At 46.2% G+C, this 20,630-nt stretch overlaps 1 protein-coding gene across 9 annotated transcripts in view; it reads right to left on the bottom strand.

Annotated features, from left to right (window-relative positions):
• Sun1 (Sad1 and UNC84 domain containing 1) overlaps window positions 1-20,630 on the bottom strand; it is a 45,484-nt gene that overhangs the window by 13,188 nt on the left and 11,666 nt on the right. For 3 of the 9 annotated variants that reach the window (XM_051205417.1, XM_051205419.1, XM_051205418.1), the window contains exons 2-15: window positions 18,257-18,353; window positions 12,575-12,766; window positions 10,580-10,764; window positions 9,582-9,608; window positions 9,300-9,479; window positions 6,527-6,724; window positions 5,577-5,642; window positions 5,174-5,284; window positions 3,180-3,278; window positions 2,704-2,797; window positions 2,064-2,122; window positions 1,792-1,943; window positions 1,132-1,371; window positions 19-105 (exon numbers count right to left, since the gene is read on the bottom strand). In XM_051205417.1, the coding sequence (XP_051061374.1) occupies window positions 19-105; window positions 1,132-1,371; window positions 1,792-1,943; window positions 2,064-2,122; window positions 2,704-2,797; window positions 3,180-3,278; window positions 5,174-5,284; window positions 5,577-5,642; window positions 6,527-6,724; window positions 9,300-9,479; window positions 9,582-9,608; window positions 10,580-10,764; window positions 12,575-12,766; window positions 18,257-18,333 (1,767 nt within the window). In that variant the 5' untranslated portion in view covers window positions 18,334-18,353. The remainder of the gene's footprint in view (window positions 1-18; window positions 106-1,131; window positions 1,372-1,791; window positions 1,944-2,063; window positions 2,123-2,703; window positions 2,798-3,179; window positions 3,279-5,173; window positions 5,285-5,576; window positions 5,643-6,526; window positions 6,725-9,299; window positions 9,480-9,581; window positions 9,609-10,579; window positions 10,765-12,574; window positions 12,767-18,256; window positions 18,354-20,630) is intronic. The other 6 variants (XM_051205422.1, XM_051205423.1, XM_051205420.1 and 3 more) reach the window with 4 other exon arrangements.

Raw genomic sequence — 20,630 nt, 5'->3', positions numbered from 1 at the left:
CAGTAAAAGAATAAATACCTCAGATTTTTCTGTCAATTTCCTAAGAATATCTTCCAAGTTGGAGAGACGTACTTCATGGTCATGGTGGAAAGTCATGAAGTCAGTCTGACAATGAAAGCGCAGAAGGAACAGCTAAGAGAGTTCAGCAGCACACGCATGCCATCAGGGCAGGCCAGTAATTCTTACTGCAGTTAACGGGATAGTACAGCATCTCTGGGGGTTTCGTCCCCTAGCCACAGCCCATCCCTCTCTGGCTGGAGGTCTCAAACCCGACAGAAATCATTGTTTTGTGACCTCTATATAAGAGGAAAAGGAATTCATAGCCACTCACAGACCCACTGGGTACTGTGATCTTCACAATTCTAAAATAAAACCCTATGGGCATACTCATTCCCATCTACCATCTCTTACCCATATGTGTTATGTCCACACTCATTGGCAACATCCAGAAGCCCTATTTACAATAAGGTTCCATCATTCCATTAGGTTACTAGTCAGAAGGTGTCTAGGGCCAGCATGGTGGTGCAGGGCTATCACCCTAGCCTTCAGGGGGCTGAAGCAGGAAGATTCTGAGTTGTAGCCCAACCTTTTGGGGGCTCAGTGAGGCCATAATCAACAAAAGCATCAAGTGGGATTTCTTTCCATGGGCTAAGTGTAAGCACTGACCTAGCATGCACAAGGTCCTGGATTAATTCCATCCCTAGTACCACACCAAAAGAAAAAAAAAAAAAAAAAAAAAAAAATCTTTTTATTTGTGTTACACTATGGATAGGATGTGTCACCTCAAAAGGCTCGTGTTGAAGGCTTGGTCCTCAGCCTGGTGGGACCAATCACTGAGATCACCAGATTGCTGGGTCAGGAGGGCTCTACCCTATGCACAGAGTAGGCCAAAGATGGATTACCTGCTGACACCACTGGGCAGCGGTAGCAATGCTTGAATGGCTTTGTTGGAGGCAGTATGACACCAGGGATGTGCCCAAAGGGCAGATCATGTCCTATCCCTTCCTCTCTGCCTCATTTGTGCCATGAAGCGGTTTATCACAGTGGCAAGATGTATACTGATAAGAGTCACCATTTAGGCTGTGAGCAATGTTGTACACACAGAGTACCAAAGAAGTTCCTGGGTCTTACCTTAGCACCGAGTGGTTCTGTGGCACCCATCTCATGTAGGTGCTGTCCAACCACATCCTTGACCCACACCGACAGCCCTTCCCTGCCATCATCCACTTGGTCCACGCGCATCTGGAGTTTCTGAAGCAGGACCGTCAGCTCTGCAAGTCTCTCATCATGGTTGTGGCACTGTGCACTCAAAGAGGCTACCTTCTGCCCCATATCACTGTCCTGAGGCCACTGGGAAGCCTCATAATCGACCTGAGATGAAACCAGGAGACAGAAGTCAAAACCAAAGGGACAAACACTGCAGCCTAGGCTGTAGTTCTTCCTTTCTACTTTCACGTTGTCCAAAAATGCTATTCATTCATACTCATAACCGAGAATGGAATACATAATTCTGCATTATTTAAACTATTTTAGAACATCTGAAAAGGTATAAAACTTTGTTACTTTGTGTTTTCTTAATTTTAGGGCCATGCATGGTACATGCCTTTAATCCCAATACTTGCGAAGCAGAGACAGGTAGATCTCTGTGAGTTCTAAGCCAGCCTAGTCTACAAAGTAAAAGCCAATCTCAGAAACATTTTCTCCCCCTAAGGCAGGATCCAAGGTCACAAGAAGTGTGAAAAGCTCTAAGGAGCACATGTTTGTGGTGTCAAGACCTCTCTTGCTGGTTACCTTCAGAGGTGGGCTTGGGGGAAGAGGGCCAGGGCCAGGTCTGTGCACGCCCTCGGGGTCGTCCACCCTCTGTGCTGGCTGCATGGTCATCCAGTTCAGCACTGGTAGGAGTGAGAGGAAGTTGCTCTGGCCCCACAGTGAGAGGCCAGCACCTGAAGAAAGAAGATAGCTGTGTGCACAAGTACAGGTGCTCCAGCATATTCAGATACCACTCCCACACTGTTACCCGTGGGCATGCGCTGGTCTCTCAAGGTCACCATGCTACATCTTACCTAGTAAAAGTAGGAGTGGGAGGAGCAAGACAAAAACTTTGCAAATATTTCGAAGGCACCTAAGAAAGAAAGGAAACCATTAACTTTGGAAAGACAGAGGCAGAGTGCCATTCTGCCCCTCCTTGTATGCATGCTAAACACTGGGCTAAAGTTTTTAACTACAAGGCTTGGCCACACCCACAGGAGGCCCTTTATACAAAGCTTGCTAGCAATCTGAAAGGTGCTATCTGGTACCACAAGAAAGATCCAGAGGCCTGAGGCCTTGTCCTGGGGGTAGCACCCACTGTGGGAAGCTGGTGGCTATAGAATTGCACTAGGGCACAAGCATAGGCCCTAATTGGGCCCTCCAGCTGGATGCTTTACATTCATCCAATGTACCTAACAATGGCAGCTGCCTTTTCCACCTCCATTAATTTGAAAAACAAAAATATGAAAGTCCTTTGTAAAACATATAAAAATGTGTTGATGTAGACACTGCAAATATATTTGAGCCATTACAGAAATGCCTACAACTGGTAGAGAACAGAGGTTTATCACCCCATGCAAACATAGGCTCCATCCAAATGCTGACATGGCATTCTGACTGTGACAATAGAGCCCCCAATATTGACATGAGATCTTCACACTGACAGTTTCTTACCTGGTAAGAAGAAACACATTCAGCCAAGAAATCAAAGTAACAAATTGGTACCATCCACTCCCTAGCCACCAGAAGATTCCAGAGGCTGCCTTCCCTACAAGAGAAGAGAACAAGTGTTCTGAGGAAGCATGCTTTAGAAGCTGCTCCTAGATGAGTGTTTCTGGGAAGACACAGGCATGTTTGCTTGGGGGACAATGGGCCCATAACACTAGATATTAGGATAAGAGAACAGTGAGCAACCCCAGCTACACACAGGATGAAACAAGGGGAAGCACCATTGCCATGCAACTCAAACCATGTATTATGAGGACTAAGGTCCACACAGCCAACATGTGATAAACAGTATGCCATGCACCTGAAGCAGAGACAAGCATGTCACATTGGGAACCTAACATGAAGCTCCAAGCTGGTCCTGTACATTGCTTATGGCTGCCCCAAACTTTATGAGAGTACTAACACAGAAGCCACATAACCACCTGGAGCAGTGAGAGCCAGCCAGAGCACCGACCACAGGGCCTTGGCCACAGACCACCCAGCAGCTCTGGTCCTGTGTAGTGCTTGAACCAAAAGGTTACCTGTGGCAGAGAAGACATGGCAGAGGGCACTGTCAGATTGCAGGGGGCCAGCACATACTGACAGTACAGAGAGCAAGGCTGCCAGTATACTCTGCCCTTCCTGTATCCCAGGAGGATCCTCAAATCTTCTTGAGAAAACCTTGCTGTCCTTGTATATACTTTATGTTTTGAAACAAGGTCACCTGTATCCCAGACTCACCATACAGCCAAAGATGACAAACTTCCAGCTTCTCAAGTTTTGTTTTGTTTTGGGGAGGGGGTACACTGATATAGGGTCTCACTATGTAGCTCATCCTGGCTGTCACAGAACTCACTATGTAGACTAGGTTAGCCACAAATTCACAAGAGATCCACTCCCTCTACATCTCAAGTTCCCAAGTACTGGAATTAAAGGTGTGTGCCACCATGCTCAGCTTACCCACAGATTCTTAACAGAGGCAGGTACCTTTTCACCACACTCTATCAAAAGGTCTAGAAGGTACTCAAAAATGCAGGTGTGTGGTGCCTGCAGATCCACAGTGGGAAGGTAGTCTTCTAAGATGACTGAAGTTCTATGGCATCACTGGACAAGTACCAAAATGAACGGGCACCCAACATTTCATTACATAGAGCAGAAGACCCATCCCTCCCTCTTGCTAGGCCCCATTTTTAGAGACAAGATCTTTTTATGTTTCCAGGCAGGCCTCAAGCAATCCTTCTATCTCAGCCTCCTGAGAAACTACAGGTACATGTTACCAACCATATGCTTTTGTTTTTTTTTTTTCCAAGAGTGATTGCTGACTCTTACCCTTACATTAACTTGATCTCTACATATTAACTCTGTAACTATTCTGTTATCTCAACATAGCGGTGACATGAGAGTGTGGCTTACGACAATTAAAAATGAATGTTTCTTTTACATGTATAACTGTTTTGCCTGCATGTATTATCTTTTGGACATGCATGCCTGCTGCCTGTGAAGGCCAGAAGAAAGTGTTGGATCCCCCAACTAGTCAGAAACGTTGTGAGCCACAACAGAGGTGCTAGGAACCAGTCCTCTGAAAGAGCAACATCCAGTGGTCTTAACTATGGAGCCACCTCTCTAGCCCAGAAAGATTTTTTAAATGGCACATTGCTTTGTGTTTATTAAATCTATGAGACAACTGTTTGTGGGGAGGATCTTTTGAGATAGAATTTCACTATATAGCTCTGGCTGGCCTGGAGCTTTCTTACTATATATAATAGGCTGACCACAAACTTGTGGTGTGATTCTCCTGCCTCTGTCTCCAGCTGAGACAACTATTTCTGAAGCCAGCTTAAAAAACAAAACAAAACCCATGCCTATAATCCCAGCACTCAGGAAGCAAAAGGCAGGTGGAAATCTATGAGTTCAAGGCCAGCCTAGTCTACAAAGTAAGTTCCAGGACAACCTGTCTTGAAAAAAAAAAAAAAAAAAGAAAACAAAAAAACAGTTGACTTAGATATATGGCCAAAAGGTATCTGAAAAGTAACAGGCATGGCCTGGAAAGCACATACCCTCTACACGTACTTCCTAGGTCTGGGTACTGGCTCATGCCAACACCAAGTGTCAACAAGCCCGTGGTAAAAAAAAAAAAATTCACATAGCATTCCAAGAGAGTCTCTGTACTTTTTTTCACTACTACTATTGAAACAGGGTCTCACCATACAGCCTAGGCCATCCATGAGTGCACAGTCCTCCAGCATTAGCCGCTGGAGTGTTGGGATCCCAGCACTGCAACAACACACCCAACTGGCTCTCTACATTATAAACCACAGCTGTTCTTCTCCTGTTGCTTTCTTTAGTGCTCTGTGACACTGGCATTGCAAATAAACCAAACAAATACAGCAGCACTTTTGACAAGAACAAACAAACACAATAATGTACAAGGCATAACCTGTGTAGGTGCAGAGGCGCCCCATGGCCCCAGCCACCCTGTGTGGCTGGAGCAGTTGCGAGTGGGTGGCTGTGTGTGTCTCAAGATGCTTCTTCCCCTTACAGTCATCACCTGCGGTGTGGTGACAAGGAGTGGAGTGACAGGTTAATATGCAAGCCTCAATCAGACTATTGCACAGAATGTTCAAAAACCTAAGAAACTATCACCCCAAATCACACCAGGCATGGTCTAGGGATGATTCATTCCAGTACTGAGGGCTTCTGGCAGCCAGACTAGCCGTGCTGGCCAGTGAAGCAATACGCTAGGGTGGGCTGTTCATTCTGTATGAATGAAGCCCCAGTATTACAATGGAGCTGGGGCCCTCCAAGACCAGCACCACCTTGAAAGAAGAAGCTGTACTCACACAGGGACTCCCCGTCCACTCTGGAAAGTTCTCCGGCAGTCATCCTCCCACAGTGACCGAGGTGGGCTGCAACACATGCAGAAGGGGCTGAGAAAGCTCACAGCCAGCTTGAGTGCCAGATGCCCTATAAAGCCAGTTGACCAAAGACCACGCCCCAGGAGTATCAGAGATGCTGATAGTTCCCACCACATAGGTAAGCATGGGCAACAGGAAGATCAGAAAGCTCTGGGCTCTTAATATGCATCAGTAATGACAGGTGAAGACTGGCTTGCCTAAAAGGTTTCTGAAGAGTGAGTATGCAAATGAACTTGTTTTGCTTAATAAGCAAGAATCAAAAATTGAGTTCATTACCTTTTTATCTTCATTTATTTTTAACTATTTGTGCTTGTCTGTGTATGGGGGTTGGGGGGGTAATAGACCAGAAGAGTATGTCAGATACCTTGGAACTGGAGTTTAAGAGGGTATAAGGCTCCAATGCAGATGCTGGGAACCCAACTCAGGTTTTCCACAGGAGTAACAAGTACTCTTAACTGCTGAGAGTCCTCCAGCCCCCACACCCACTTTTTAAAAACAAACAAACAAACAAACAAACAAACAAAAAAAGAACTTTTTATTTTGAAAATATTAAATTTGGGCCAGTGAGATAGCTCAGCTGGTAAAGTACTTGCCATCTGAGTCTGAAGGAGAAAACAATTTCACAAAGTTGTCTTCTACTGTCCATGTGTACCTATACACATAACAGTAAACTTCTAAAACCTAAATCCTGGCCACTTGCACGTAGGTTCCATTAGCACTTGACAAGCTCCCACAGGAAGAAGACCCACAGAAAGCAGCCATAAGAGAGCAGCGTGGAGACCACAGGAGAGACACAGTGAAGAGCCTCAGAGGAAGGGCTTCCTCCACCTTGAAAGCATGATTCGGTGGAAAAAGGAGGGAAAGTATTCAAATACCTTCTGACCCATGGCTCTTTGTCTCATAGCCTTGTGATTCATTAGCTCTGGATTCATAGCCTTTCAATTTGTAAGTTTCTGACTCAAAACTGAACTTCATTAAAACCACTTGAAAAAGTTGAACTAGGAATGATGCAAAGGACGAGGAGGTGTACTTGGCCAGCCACAGAGTCCTATCCAGGTAAAAGGATGCACCGCCTAGTAGAAAACCATGAACACAGGTCATTTCTTCCCACAGACTTGCTCACCCAATGAACCAGATGGCCAAACTGTTACTTTCAAAAAAAAGTCAAGCTTTTTTAAAGCATTTTTAAACTGGACACCTGGGAAGAGACCACCTGAGAAGAGCATCCACCAGTGAGCCAGTTGGATATAGAGGAAGTACAGTGATGGCCTCTTCCCAAGTGAAGTCTCAGGCTCTGGCACAGTGGATGAGCACTACAGGTCTCCCCCTGTGAGGATGGGGAGCACCCTAGCTCCCACCTTGGCTGTGCTTTGGAAGGCCTTTCCTATGAGCCTAGCATGTGGAGGGAAGCACCCGCCATAAGCCATGTATGTCTTCATGGTCTTGGAAAACTTCTTGGACAAGTTTCTTCATGGAGTATGGAGTAAAGTGGGTACGTGCATGCTGTCCATTCCACAGACATCTGTGGGGTGCTGGAGAGCCATGGCCCATGAAGTATTTCTTCCATTTACTTCTAAGCCCCGAAATGCTTAGCATGTTCAGAGCTCGAGTAAGAGGCCAGAGTGCATCAGTGAAGTCTGGATGGCATGATTTGAAAGTATATACTACAGCTTTAAAATTTTCAGAAGAGGGCTGGAGAGACAGCTCGGCATGAAGGAGCCCTTCCAGAGGATTCAGAACAGTTCCCAGTACCCACATGGCAGCTCACAGCCACCCAGCCATAATTCCAGTGTCAGGGGATTTGATCTCCTTTGACCTCTGCAGGACATTGCATACACATGGTGCACAAACATATATATAGGCAAAACACCCATACACATAAAATAATAATGAACATTATTTTTAAGCTTTAAGAATTTTTTACAAAAGGGTAGTGAAGGGGCTATTTTTCAATTGGAAGGTTGTACTGCAAAATCACAAACTTGAGCAGTTAGCCCCAAAATCAAGTGGCTCCACAGCCACCTGTGCACATACCCCTCACAAGTGAGAGAACTTTAGAGGTTTAGCTAGAGACATGCATGCATGTCAGTTTCCTAGATAATCAAAACACGCATCACACTGGCAAGATGTGAACAAAAGAAAAATGTTGAGTTGGCAAGAGTAGGAGGGTTCCAAGGCAGAAGGCAGGTGGCAGAGCATGTGTTTAGCATGTGTAAGGCCTTGGGCTTAATCCCCAGGACCAAAAAGTAAAAGAAGGGAAGGAACCCATATCTGCTACAGGGGATATCAAGGCAGGCCAGCCTTTATCAAAGACACCTTGAAGGATATATTTACACTGAAACAACACACATCACAGGCATCAAAATCATCTCAATTAGCATGCAAACTCTTAGAGCTGCACAGCCTGGGCTATGGCTAAGCAGATACCTAGGCACATCTGCATGGCTCAGTATACAGTGTGAACTGCTGGGTGGCGTACTTCACCTGCAGACAGCTGGCAGTTGGTCCTTTTGTTACAAGTGTTGGTCCGTTATGCAGAAGCAGAAGCTACTTGAGGACTGAGCGAGAAAGCATACTCCAGCACCACCTGGTGCTGATGGGCAAAGTGCAGCAAAACTCCAGTGTGGTAAGGGGGATACCTGTACGGCCCACAGGCATCAGGGGCTCAGCTGTGCAAAAGAAGCTGCTGGTTGGGAGCATCTGGGATGAGCCCTGGCCCAGTGAGAGCTCTATAATGCAAGGCCAGAGGGAGGCACCAAGCTCACTGTGGCCCTCACACTCACAGATCTGATGAGGAAAAGCAGTATCACCTGGTCCAGCCACCTCTCCCCTTCCCTTCTATAATTCTTACTTTGTGACATTAATGTTAAAGTGCTGACAACACCACAACAGACAAAGCCTTAGACACAAGAACAGGACTATGGAAACAGAAGAAACTGGACATGAGCAATAAGGACTGACTGAATTCTCCGTGCTGCTCTGGCCTTCCTGGCACTCATGGTGGGGAAGGCCCAGCATCACGCCTGGAAGACAGAAGGGTCTGTGGTACTCTCAATGTGGTCCAGGAGGAACTTTGGGCAGTTCAAAACAACCTGCCTGCTCAGCTACTTGTGAAGACCTCTGTATCATATAAGAAGGTCAGGATGCTGGCCACCTGTCTCATGTCCAATGATACAACCACCCAGATGCTGGGCTCCAAGTTACACTCCCAGAGCACCCCTATCATATACAATCACACCAGAGACCCCACTTTGGGCAGCACCGACTTCTGGTGCTATAGCTACCCAGGCATCTGGGCTGTTCTAGAGTGACACAGAAAAGCACCCAAGTTGGAAGGCACAGAAGTAGAACTTTCTTTTGTTCATGTCAAGTCCAAATTTACCAAATCTGAACTACTTCTCGGTACAAAAATACTAACCACAGAACCACAGGATGGGAAGGGACAAGTAGGACAGAGCTAATTTGGGTCTATTTAACTCTGCAAGAATAATTCTGAGTTCAACTCTATACAGGAAACAGTGAAAGACACCAATGGATGGAGCACAGAGCCTGGCCCGTGCTCTTCCATGAGCCACATCCCTGGCCCATATTCAAGAATTACAAGAGCTGGGCAGACCCTTTTATTAACTACAGCAGCAGGAGACTTACGGTGCTTTAGAGTCCTATCTCTGGAATAAACCCTCGAGGTGGTCCCATGGGTAGCAGGGTGGGCTGTGAGTGCATCAGTGCGCGCAGAGAGCATCCTGCAGTCACGACAGGTGTAGCCATTGCTGACTGTCACCTCTGCTGCCAGTTCACCATTTCCCTGAGTGGCAGCTTTATTTCCACCTGAGGTTTTTAAAAGGCAAATGAAAGCCATTGATCACTCTCTGCAGGCTACCCAACTATGGCTTCTGGTTTGAAAAGTATACAAGGTACCAAAGTAATTACCTTTAAGGTCGCCATCATCGTCAAGACCTGAAACACACACATACACACACACACATATTACACTGTGAAATACAACCAATGCCCACCACAACTGTACCAGATGATAGGCCAGTGCTATGCTGTGGCATTTTGGGGGTCTGTTTTTAAAATGCCGAACCTCCCATCACCCAAAGGCATTGGCATGGAAAGAGCCCTGCACTGCACATTCTGGCCCACAAGAACAGATAAGAGGAAAGAACTAGCCAGCTTTGTGAAGCCTCTTGGCTTTTAACTTACAGCATGAATGGCCCTGGGCCTGAAACTGTTCTATGGCTGAACAAAGCAGAGGCATCCCAAACTAAGCGCTCAGGACTTCAGAACATAAGCTGAACTCAGCAGGCAGCTCTGTGGCTCTTAGCAGAGGAGCTGTGTCTGTGTGATCAGCCTTGGTGAGATGGCACAGGTCACCTTATCTGAATCAGGGCACTGCCTCTTGCATTCTAGCACTGATTCCTTCACAGCAAGTCTTTTGTTTTAGAAGGGGTCTTACGGAGCTCAGGTTGGCCCTGAACTCACTAATTAGCTTAGGATTGGCTTGAGCTCCTGATTCTCTTGCCTCCACATTCTGAAAGTTTGGATTACAGGAATATGCAGCCATGTCCAGCTTATAACAAGTATTTTCAAATGACTAAGAAATGTCTTTACTGTCTAGTTGCTTCAGAGTTTTCTAGAATATACCAGGAATTTTACACCACATTTAAGTGTCCCATATTGAGAATGGTCATAGGATGCTACCTGCTCACTTAATTGGTCATGTTGTAGTGAGCAGTAAATAATCACACCTCACCTAAGCCACTGAGGTAGCAGATAAAGGCAGCATCCACATGGCCCCCAGGAACCTGCAAAGAGCCTAACCTCACTGGTGACAAATAATTTGTAGGCCAGCCTCTGCCCCTCCCAGAACAACTACAGACACAGCCATGCTGGGGGTGAGGATGTATGAGTCTCTGGTTACTAACCCCAGAAGTGGTCCACTTTGGTCTGCTCACGAATCAGAGACTCATCTAGCACAGGATGCCGCAGTGCCGTGGCACTCCTCAGGCTGCAAGAGCTTTCATGGCTGGCGCTGGAGGACACTCCCTTCCCTGACAGGTGGTTGATACTAAAAGCTGGCTTACTTGTACTTCTGCGCTGTTTGACTGTCCTACAAAGAAGAAAGAAAAGCACTTTTAGACTTGCCTTTAAAAATACAGAATCACTCAATTTTATTTTTTTATTTTTTTAAAGACAGGGTTTCACTGTTTAGCCCTGGCTATCCTGGAACTCACTCTGTAGACCAGGCTGGCCTCAAACTCACTGAGACCTACCTGCCTCTGCCTTCCGAATGCTGGGATTAAAGGCGTGCACCACTACTGCCTAGCAAATCACTAAATTTTACCACACAAAATTTGTGCCAGAGAACACACACAGCATTTTAAGACTAGTCATTTTCTTATGCTTTGTCTGCTGTAATCTAAACATCCATTAATCTAAAAAAAGGAATTTTTTTTAAGCTGGAGTCCAAGAACTTGTTCTAAAACTGTAAACAAAATAATTTCAGACTACTCTGGGCCCAACAATTCAATACTGGCTCAAACTTAAAATAACCTAAAAAATAAAAAATGACTTAAAAGTTAAAACAAAAACTACAGCTTATATACCCAATCATGCCATTCTCTTTTCTGAACGAGTAACAGTACACACACCAGCAGCCCTACTGTGCATCTACAAACAGCTGCCAAGCATAGCAAGAGGCAGTGGTTAACTGAGGGAACTTCTATCTACATTCGTATCATACAACACAAGGAGCCCAAAAACAAATGACAGCTGAATGTGGTGGCACGTCTTTAATCCCAGCAATCAGGAGACTGAGGTAGGCAGATCCCTGTGAGTTCCAGCTAGCCCTGGCTACAGTGTGACTTTGCTTCAAAATAAACAAACACAACAAAAATCCAAATGTCCTGTATACATCTTGTATAAGTGATGTGAGTGGGTACATACAGGCCAAAGCATCAAACCACTGCCTCCAGGAACCTGGTGTGGTGAAAGGCAGCGTTAATATACAGCACAGTCAAAAGCCTGCTTTCTCTTGTCTGGGAAACTGTAGCCTCTGGGCACCTCGACACCTTAGGGTGGCTCCACAGTAAACTATATCACAACTTAATAGCTGTCTGACATTGTATGTGATAGCCTGCAGGTTTCAGAGTGAGGCACACTACCATAGGGCCCCCTTGTGGGTAATGCAGTTTTTACCTGAACAAAGTAAACTAAAGGGTATCATTTCTGCCAGGCATGGTGGCATATATCCTTAATCCCAACACTACAGAGATAGGTGGCTCTCTATGAGTTTGAGGCCAGCCTGGACTATAAAGCAAGTTCCAGTACAGCCAGCCAGGACTGTTACACAGAGATACACTGTCTTGAAAAACAAAAACAACAAAGCATCAAACCACTGCCTCCAGGAACCTGGTGTGGTGAAAGGCAGTGTTAATATACAGTGTCTCAGAAAGGCAAGATGGTGGGAACTTTTGCCATTGGCTACAGTGAAGACTAAAGCATGGAAGGTAGAGAGACAAAATATACTAGGCAGTCCTAGTATACTGTATGTGCATAGGTACACAGTTGACACAAGTCACAGACAGGCTTCAGTCAGCTGTGACAGATCAGCAGCAAGACTCCATCCCTCCACATTTGGTAGGCCACTGAAGCTCAGCTCATCCCAGGATGAGGCAGCTTATGTCTGTGACCATGACAAGTTCATCCACATTGCCATCTCATGCACATTAGCATATCAGCTCAATTCCTGGGTAGACAACAGATACTTTGAGCACTCCAAGACAATTTCAGTCAGTTCACAGGACAGATCTATGCATTAACACATGTGTACACACACAATTCGGGGGAAACAGCTTGCTTTGACAAGCTGGAAAGCCAGTGGGTTTGGAAGCTGTGAAGACAAGCCACATGGTGCTCACCTGGTTTCTTTCTCCTTGAAGGGAGTGGCCCTGCTGGTACTGATGTGGGTGTCAACAGCCTGGCTGTCCCCACTGCTATATGTTGCTGTTGTGACCAGGCGCAAGCTGCGGCGGGACATCCTCGGAGAATCAAATACAGGTTCCAACCTGTGCTCAGTTTCAAAATCCAAAGCATCCGAAGAATAACTAGAACTGGAGAGAGACAGGGCTGGAGGAAGCACTGGTTGCCAGGCCAGGAGCCAAACACTCCTATATGATAACTTTATTGCACTGCAAAGGCAGGCATCAGTCAGTAAGGCAGCTGTGCATGGGCCTTTGCCAACCCCCTTCACCTGCGGTCTCCAGGTGGGGAGGCCTGGAACTTCATCTGAGAACAGTTTAGGGCAGGCCAAGACTCCTAGAATCCTGACAGGGCCACTAAGACACTACAGGGACTGAAAGTGAGGTCAGCAATATGTTCTTGAGAACAAAATGGAAAGCCCCAGAACACACATTTCATACAATGAAGCTAGATGAACATAAAATCCTTCTGAGCCATAGCAAAGACAGTCACTTCCAATGCCCCCCTCACAAATGTCAGATCAGTGCAATGGATAGAAAGATACACCATTCTGTGTGTATTCAGTTTGTTCAGGCCTGAAGCCAGCTGGTTCCCCTCTCAGGTACCCTGAGGGTGAGGCTATGCTAACCCCATTTGCGGCAACCCTCTTCATCAAGACACAAGTAACCCAGTCACCCTGGAAAAGAAGCTGCACATGGTAAAGGTGACAATAGATGAGCATGAGGCATCCTGGGAAAAGAGGCAAAGAGAGTGATGTCAGCTGGGCACCTCACAAGAACATGAAAGAAGACAAAGTAGACAGGGGAATGACAGATACCTTGGGCTCTATAGGCAATCCAGGAGCCAGGAGGAGCTAGTGTCTTTCCAGGCTCATGCCCTGCTAACACAAGGGTCTGTGGCCTCAAGGGCATGGGTGAAGTAAGATCTCACAGGTGGGACACCAAGTCAGAAGGCAGTTCAAGCAGTGTCAGCAGGCAAGGCCTTTACTTTAGGGTGTCAAGGGTGCTTGAGACAGAGTGCACCAGCAAATAAGCCAGGTCATGATGAGGTAAGAGCTGACAGCAGGGTACTCAATAAGAACATTTGCCAAGCCAATTTAAGTGAACCCTAAAATTAGACAGCTTCCTTCTAGCAGAGTACTATATACAATTATGGCTTCAGTTTACAAAGATTACATTTCACATCAGAATTGATCTATGACATGGACCAGCATTGTGGTGGTTTGAGTAAGAATGATCTTCAAAGTCAGGCAGCCTTTAACCCCAGCACTTGGGAGGCAGAGGCAGGAGGATCTCTGTGAGTTCAAGGGCATCCAGGGCCACACAATGAAGCCTTGTCTCAAAATACAAAACAAAACAAAAAGAATGGTCTCCAGAGGCTCATACTGGAATGCTTAGTCACCAGGGAGTGGAGCTATTTGAGAAGGATGAGAAGGTGTGGCCTTGTTGGAGGAAGTGTGTCACTGGGAATGGGCTTTTGTAGTTTCAAAAGCCCACACCAAGCCCAGTAGCCTCTGCCCACTGCCTTCAGATCAGGATGAACTCTTCAGCTACTTCTTCAGAGCCACATCTGCCTGTGTGCTGCCTTGCTTTGCCATGATAATAATGGACTAAACCTCTGACATTTTAAGAAGCCCCAATTATATGCTTTTGTTTGTAAGAGCTGCTTTGATAGCCGGGTGGTGGTGGTGGCACATGCCTTTAGTCCCAGCACTCAGGAGGCTGAGGCAGGTAGATCTCTGTGAGTTCCAGGCAAGCCTGGGCATGGTTTACAGAGCTAGTTCCAGGACAGGCTCCAAAGTAATACAGAGAAACTCTGTCTCAAAAAGACAAAAAAAAAAAAAAAAAAAAAAAGGTTGCTTTGGTCATGGTGTTTCTTCATAACAACAGAACATTGACTAAGAAATCTGCCTCAGATTCCAGGCAGAGCACAGGCTGTCTGCTTACTCTGTCTGCAAAGGACCAGAACTGAGAACTGTCTAGCCAGAGAAATGGGGCCTACCACATAGAAGCTAAGAGAAAACAGAAACTGCTCCACTAACTGTTGACTGTGTGTGGCTTGGATATTACATGATGCCTCAAGTTATATAATAAACATTGTGTACACACATGGTTTGTATGTGCAGGTCAGAGGATAACTTATGAGGGACAGTCTTTCTTCCCACCATTTGAGTCCCAGGGATAGGAGTTAGTTCACTGGGCTTGGTGGTAACACATGAATAAACCCACTAAGCCTTCTCCACAGACATTAGAATTCACTATGTAGGCCAGGTAAGTCTCAAACCTACTGCCTCTGCTCTCCTGAGTAACATCTGCGTGTGCATGCACACCGTGCACGTGCACACACACACACACACACACACACACACACACACACACACACACACACACAGAGCTCCTTAAAGAGGGAAGCCTGACACACACCCTTCCTTCCTGAAGCCATGTTCTATGCCCTGAACTGAGTCCCTCCCAACCTCCAGGGACCTTTCCTTCTTAGTCACTTCTTCCACTCTCCACACCTTAGATTCTCTCTTAGGTCTCACCACAGCATCCAAACTGTCTCTCTCAGCAGGGGCCCAAAGCAAAAGGTAACAAGCACACTTGGCCATCTCACGCCCAACTCCACCAGAACAGCTACTCCCTGAGGACCCTGGCTTTAAGCAGCTGACTAACAATGTTCCGTCTCACCAGGCCTGGCTTTCCACTGCACTTGGCCTGCTGCAGACCCCTGATTCCCAGGCACACTGAGGGTGGCTCACTGCAGCCACCTCTCACCCTGTAGGTAGCCTCCCTCCTGACAGACAAAAAAAAAAAAAAAAAAAAAAAAAAAAAAAAAAAGCAGTGACTGCTGGCAGAGCAAACAGCTCCAAGCCTGAGGATTTCTGGGTGAGGCTTCCTCTCTGAGGGAGACAAAAGCCATCAACAGCTGTCATGACCCTTGTGAGCAGCTGACCAGACTGACAACAGGTGGATCAAGGAACAACACAAGCTACCTCAAATCTCCAAGAGGAGCCTCGAGTCTCTCTAGACTACAACACAAGACTCCATCACACCACTGGGCATGAAGCCACGCCAGCGAAGAGAGCCCGTATGGTGATGCAAAACTGAACTTCGGTGCCAAGCTAGTGAGATCCTCTCTTGGGGGGGAGGGGGAGAGAAACAGTAGCTGTGGAGATAAATCAGTTATTAACGTGCTTGAAATACAGCGGAAGGACTTGAGTTCAATCCCCAGCACCCACACACACAAAAATAAACAAGTGTGGGTGGCCTGTGATTGTAACCCCAGCACTGGGAAGACAGTCTCGCAGAGTCAGTGAGCCCCACGTTCAGATCCTGTCTCAAAAAAAAAAAAAGGCAGATAATACCTGACGCTGATATTTGCCTCAACACAGACATACAGCTGAGGACACAGAAATATGAAAACCCAGACGTGTATTATGTACACACACAAACAATAAGTGCTTAAACTTCTAGACCTAGTACCATTTCACAGGAAATATGGAACACTCAAGGAAGAAAGGAGCTATTCAAACATCACATGTTTGGGTGATGTGAAAACTCACTATGAACAAAAGGAGACAGATTTGGGAGACCTTTTTTTTTTTTTTTTTTAATTCTCTATGTAGACCAGGCTGGCCTCAAACATTAGTCCATTTGCCTCTGCCTCTTGAGTGCTGAGATTAAAGACCTGTGTCAACACATCCCACCAAAACTAGGCATGAGGGAGTCAGTGTCACTGCAGGATGGAGCTGGTGGCAGCAGACCAATTTCTCCATCCTACAAATTCTCACAGTGCATCTTCCAAGAGAAAGACATTTTACTTAAACCCATGGAGTGTCTGAACAGTCACTGACATGGCAAAGATTTCAGACATGGAAGCTGCTGGACCAGCACTGGAATGGGTTAGCAGGTGTTACCAGAACAGAGTAGGGTGCAGCTGCTTTGCCTCCTGCCACACTGAGCATCTGGCTGGGCACTATGACAAGTTTTCAGAGAAGCTGGGACCAGAAGCCTAGAACTGTACCCACAGGCTGCCTGTGCCATGGCTGTGCCTAGGTTGACCGTCACCACTGGGTCTCCCCTTCACCTCTGTCAGACTGGCTCCTCTGTTCCAAGCCTGCTCTACTCTGCTGGGCCATGCTATCCATGGCCTATGGCAATCTCGTTTACTTTCGGGGTCTAGCTGCTACCCACTGGTAACTGGCTTAGACCCACAGTCACATGTCTCTTCTGACTCCGCCTCTGTATTCCCAGACAGGTCTGGCCTACTCAGCCCTACATAAGCACAGCTCTGTGGATTTAAATCCTCAGCTGAACCCCAGTCTACATACCTAACACACTGTCACCTTGCACCATTTCTCCACATCAACTGTCCACAGGCCCCACAAGCCTAACTGAGCAAAGGTGTCAAACTTCACTGCAGCCAAGCACAGCTTTCCCCGAACACATGGATTAACACTGTACTTAAAATAGGTCATAAAGGCTAAAAATAAGTCACTAAGAATAACTATTTCTATGTTCCCAGACAGGCTCAAGGAAGTCACCTGAGTTGGCCACTCATTTACTTCTGACATACTATAGGCTTCTGGCCAAAACACTGTGAGTTTGAGGACAGCCTGAGATACATGGGGACAACCTGTCTCAAAACATAAACTGAGTTGCAAGTGCAACTGGACTGAGGATGGGAATGGAAAACAGAATTGTCACACATCACAGCTGACCACTGCTGTCCAAAAGCACCTTCTTGGGGCTGGCGAGACTGTTCAGAAGTGCTCACCAACATGGCATGAGAAAGGCATGGAAGCCTGTCCGTAATCCCAGTGCTCAGGAGACAGAGACCCCTGGAGCAAACAGGCTAGCTAGACTAACCAAACTGGTGAACTCTGAACTTGGTGAGAGCCTGCACTAATGAAACAGGTAAGAACAAACAAGGAAGATAACCACTGTCTATCTCTGGTCTCCACATACACATACCAGCTTACAGGTATGCCCACACATACACAAATATGCACATACACACACAGGTTTTCTTGTGGATTTACCCTTATAAGTGAAGCCACTGAACAATGACTCAGCACACACATTCCATGTGCCTCCTACGTCTTGCCACGCATCCAAGTTTTCCTACCTGCCAGTCATGCCCTAACCTAGTAACTGATTCTCCTCAGCACATACCACAGCTTGCAGTGAGACCCTCTGCAATCTTCCTTTCCATTTGGCAAACTGGAAAGGAACAAAGCAGCAAGCAGTTACTAAGGCTCAAAGGACCCAAAGAGTAAGAACATCCTGTCTGGACCATGCTCCTGGAATTTGGCCTTCCAAAGGCAGGCCCTAGACCAGGGTCTCTCCGGAGGGATGCCCAAACTACTGACAAAACACTGGTCACACTCTCAGACTTGCTCCCAATCATGACCACAGGGTAGAGCCTGAAACAGTGAGTCACTCAAAGTGACTAACACCTGAGTCACTGGAAGATGTGACTCAGAAGCCCACAGTCCTAGGAGCCACTCACAGCCTCCATGCCCACTTGGTTGTAGAGAACACTGTGTGACTGTCACACTAACACACAGCTGTGTGCTCTGAGGCCTCATGGTGCTGGACCACGACAGGACACTCACTCACCTGAGTGCGTAGGTGTAGCCGGTGTTCTCCGGCACACACTGGGGTGGAGTGTATGTATGTAGCCGAGAAAAGTCCATGTTCACCACCTCAGACCATGCTGCAGAGGGAACAGAAGAGGACCAGGTGTTAAAGGGTTAGCAGAGGTCTAGAGACAGAGCTAGCAGCCCCATTTTGACTGTAACAGATAAGTTTTTCTTAGTCCCAAGTCAAAAAGCTCTGTCATGTGTCAGCTCCAAATGTGCACATAAAAAGAAACTCCAGCCACACAAGCATACTCCACCAGGGCTGGATCCCAGAACCCATAGAGCCAGACACAGAAGTGCATCTGTAATGCCAGTGTTTTGATGGTGAGATGGGAGGTAAGAGAGGAAAATTCCCACAAGTATGTAAGTCAGCCAGCCTGGTGTACACAACCACGGTCTCCAGGTGGAAGGCATGAACACTTGCAGCTGTCCTCTGATATCCACACTTGTACACCTGTGCACGCACGTGCACGTACACACACACACACACACACACACACACACACACACACACACACAAAATATACACCCCCTCCACCCCACCAAAACCAAAAGGTAACAAGTGGGTGAGGCATGGTTATAATCCTAACACTAGGGAGGCTGAAGCAGAAGAATTTTGAGTTTGAAGCCAACAAGGCCTACCATGTGAGAACCTCACTAAAAAACTAGCAAGAGAAGTCTTGGGTCAGATTATAATGACATAAACTGGGCACTTTCCAAGAAAACCTGACAGTGACTCCAAAGCCCTTTTTTGAAATGCTGAAATGTGACTATCTCTTTCTTTATTTCTTTTTTGGGTATTTTGAGTCAGGGTTTCTCTATTTAACAGCTCTAGATGTCCTGGAACTTGCTCTGTAGACCAGGCTAGCCTCAAATTCAAAGAGATCCACCTGTTTTTGCCTCCAGAGTGCTGGGATTAAAGGCATGTGCCACCACCACCCAGTGCCATCATTTCTTTCTTCTCTTCCTCCTCTGTTTTGTTTGTTTGTTCCTTTGTTTTTCCAGACAGGGTTTCTCTGTATAACAGAGCCTTGGCTGTCCTGGAACTCACTTTGTAGACCAAGCTGGCCTTGAACTCACAAAGATCTGCTGCCTCTGCCACCTCCCAAGTGCCAGGATGAAAAGTGTGAGCCACAACACCTGGCTAAAAAGATTTTTATTTTATTTTAGAGGTCTCTCTATGTAGTTCTGGAACTCACAAAGATCCCCCTGCCTCAGTTTCCTTGGGAGCTGAGGTTTAAAGGTGTGCACCACCACACTGGGCCTGTGACTTTCCATTTCTTGAAGGTGTCATATGTTCTCAGTCTTCTGGATAAGATGACTAACTTTAATCCTATGGTCATACAGCAGCATGCCAAACTATGCTGCAAAGCTGATGTCTGCACAAGCATCTCAGAACCAAACAAGAAAACCCAACAGCAAAGAATGGGAGGAATAAACAGAAGTTTGAGACTGTTATACCCTCCTCCCTTAGGCAAACATAAAACTGTAGGGAGCTCACTGTTTCTCAAGTTCTCATCTTCAATTCTTTATAATGACTCAAATCTTCCTCTGGCTAAAAATACAAAGTACAGGTGTGCAAGCACACACACATTTAATGGAATGTACTCAAAGTTCTCGTAAAGGTGGGAGGCAGCTTAGTAGGACTATGCTTAAGACTGCACACCTTCTATTCACAAGGCCCCAGGTTCTACTCCAGAACTAAAAAACAAAACAAAATGAAACAACTCCTCATAGTAATGGGAATCATAACCCATTGAAAATCTAGGGAAATGAAATGGTGGCTGATACCTGCCAACCCTGGCACTCTGAGGCAGGAGTGCTGTGAACTCCAGGCCAGCCTAAGCTACAGATAAAACCCTATCTACACACCTTGAATCCCAGCACTCAGGAGGCAGAAGCAGATGAATCTCTGTAAGTTTGAGGCCAGCTTGGTCTACAAAACTACAGAGAAACTCTGTCTCAAAACAAAAAACAAAAAAAGAAAAACCAAATAAATAAAATGGAAAATAGCACTATCCTGAACAATGATAAAATGTTACATTATATATGAATGACAGTGAAAAGCACTGTCATTACGTCATTTTTTGTTTGTTTGTTTTTGTTTTTCAAGACAGGGTTTCTCTGTATAGCCCTAGCTATCCTGGAACTATCTCTTGTAGACCAGGCTGGCCTGGGACTCACAAAGATCTGACTGCCTCTGCCTCCTGAGTATTGGGATTAAAGGCCTGTGCTATCACCAATCACCTGGCTGACATTTTCTTTTCTGTTTAAAGATTTAATTTTTTTATGAGCATTAATGTTTTGCCTGCATATATGTATGGGCACCATGTGCATGACTGGTGCTCACA

The sequence above is a fragment of the Phodopus roborovskii genome, unplaced genomic scaffold, assembly GCF_943737965.1.
Source record: "Phodopus roborovskii unplaced genomic scaffold, PHOROB, whole genome shotgun sequence".
NCBI classification, from domain to species: Eukaryota; Metazoa; Chordata; class Mammalia; order Rodentia; family Cricetidae; genus Phodopus; species Phodopus roborovskii.
This window is presented reverse-complemented; position numbering and strand designations above follow the sequence as displayed.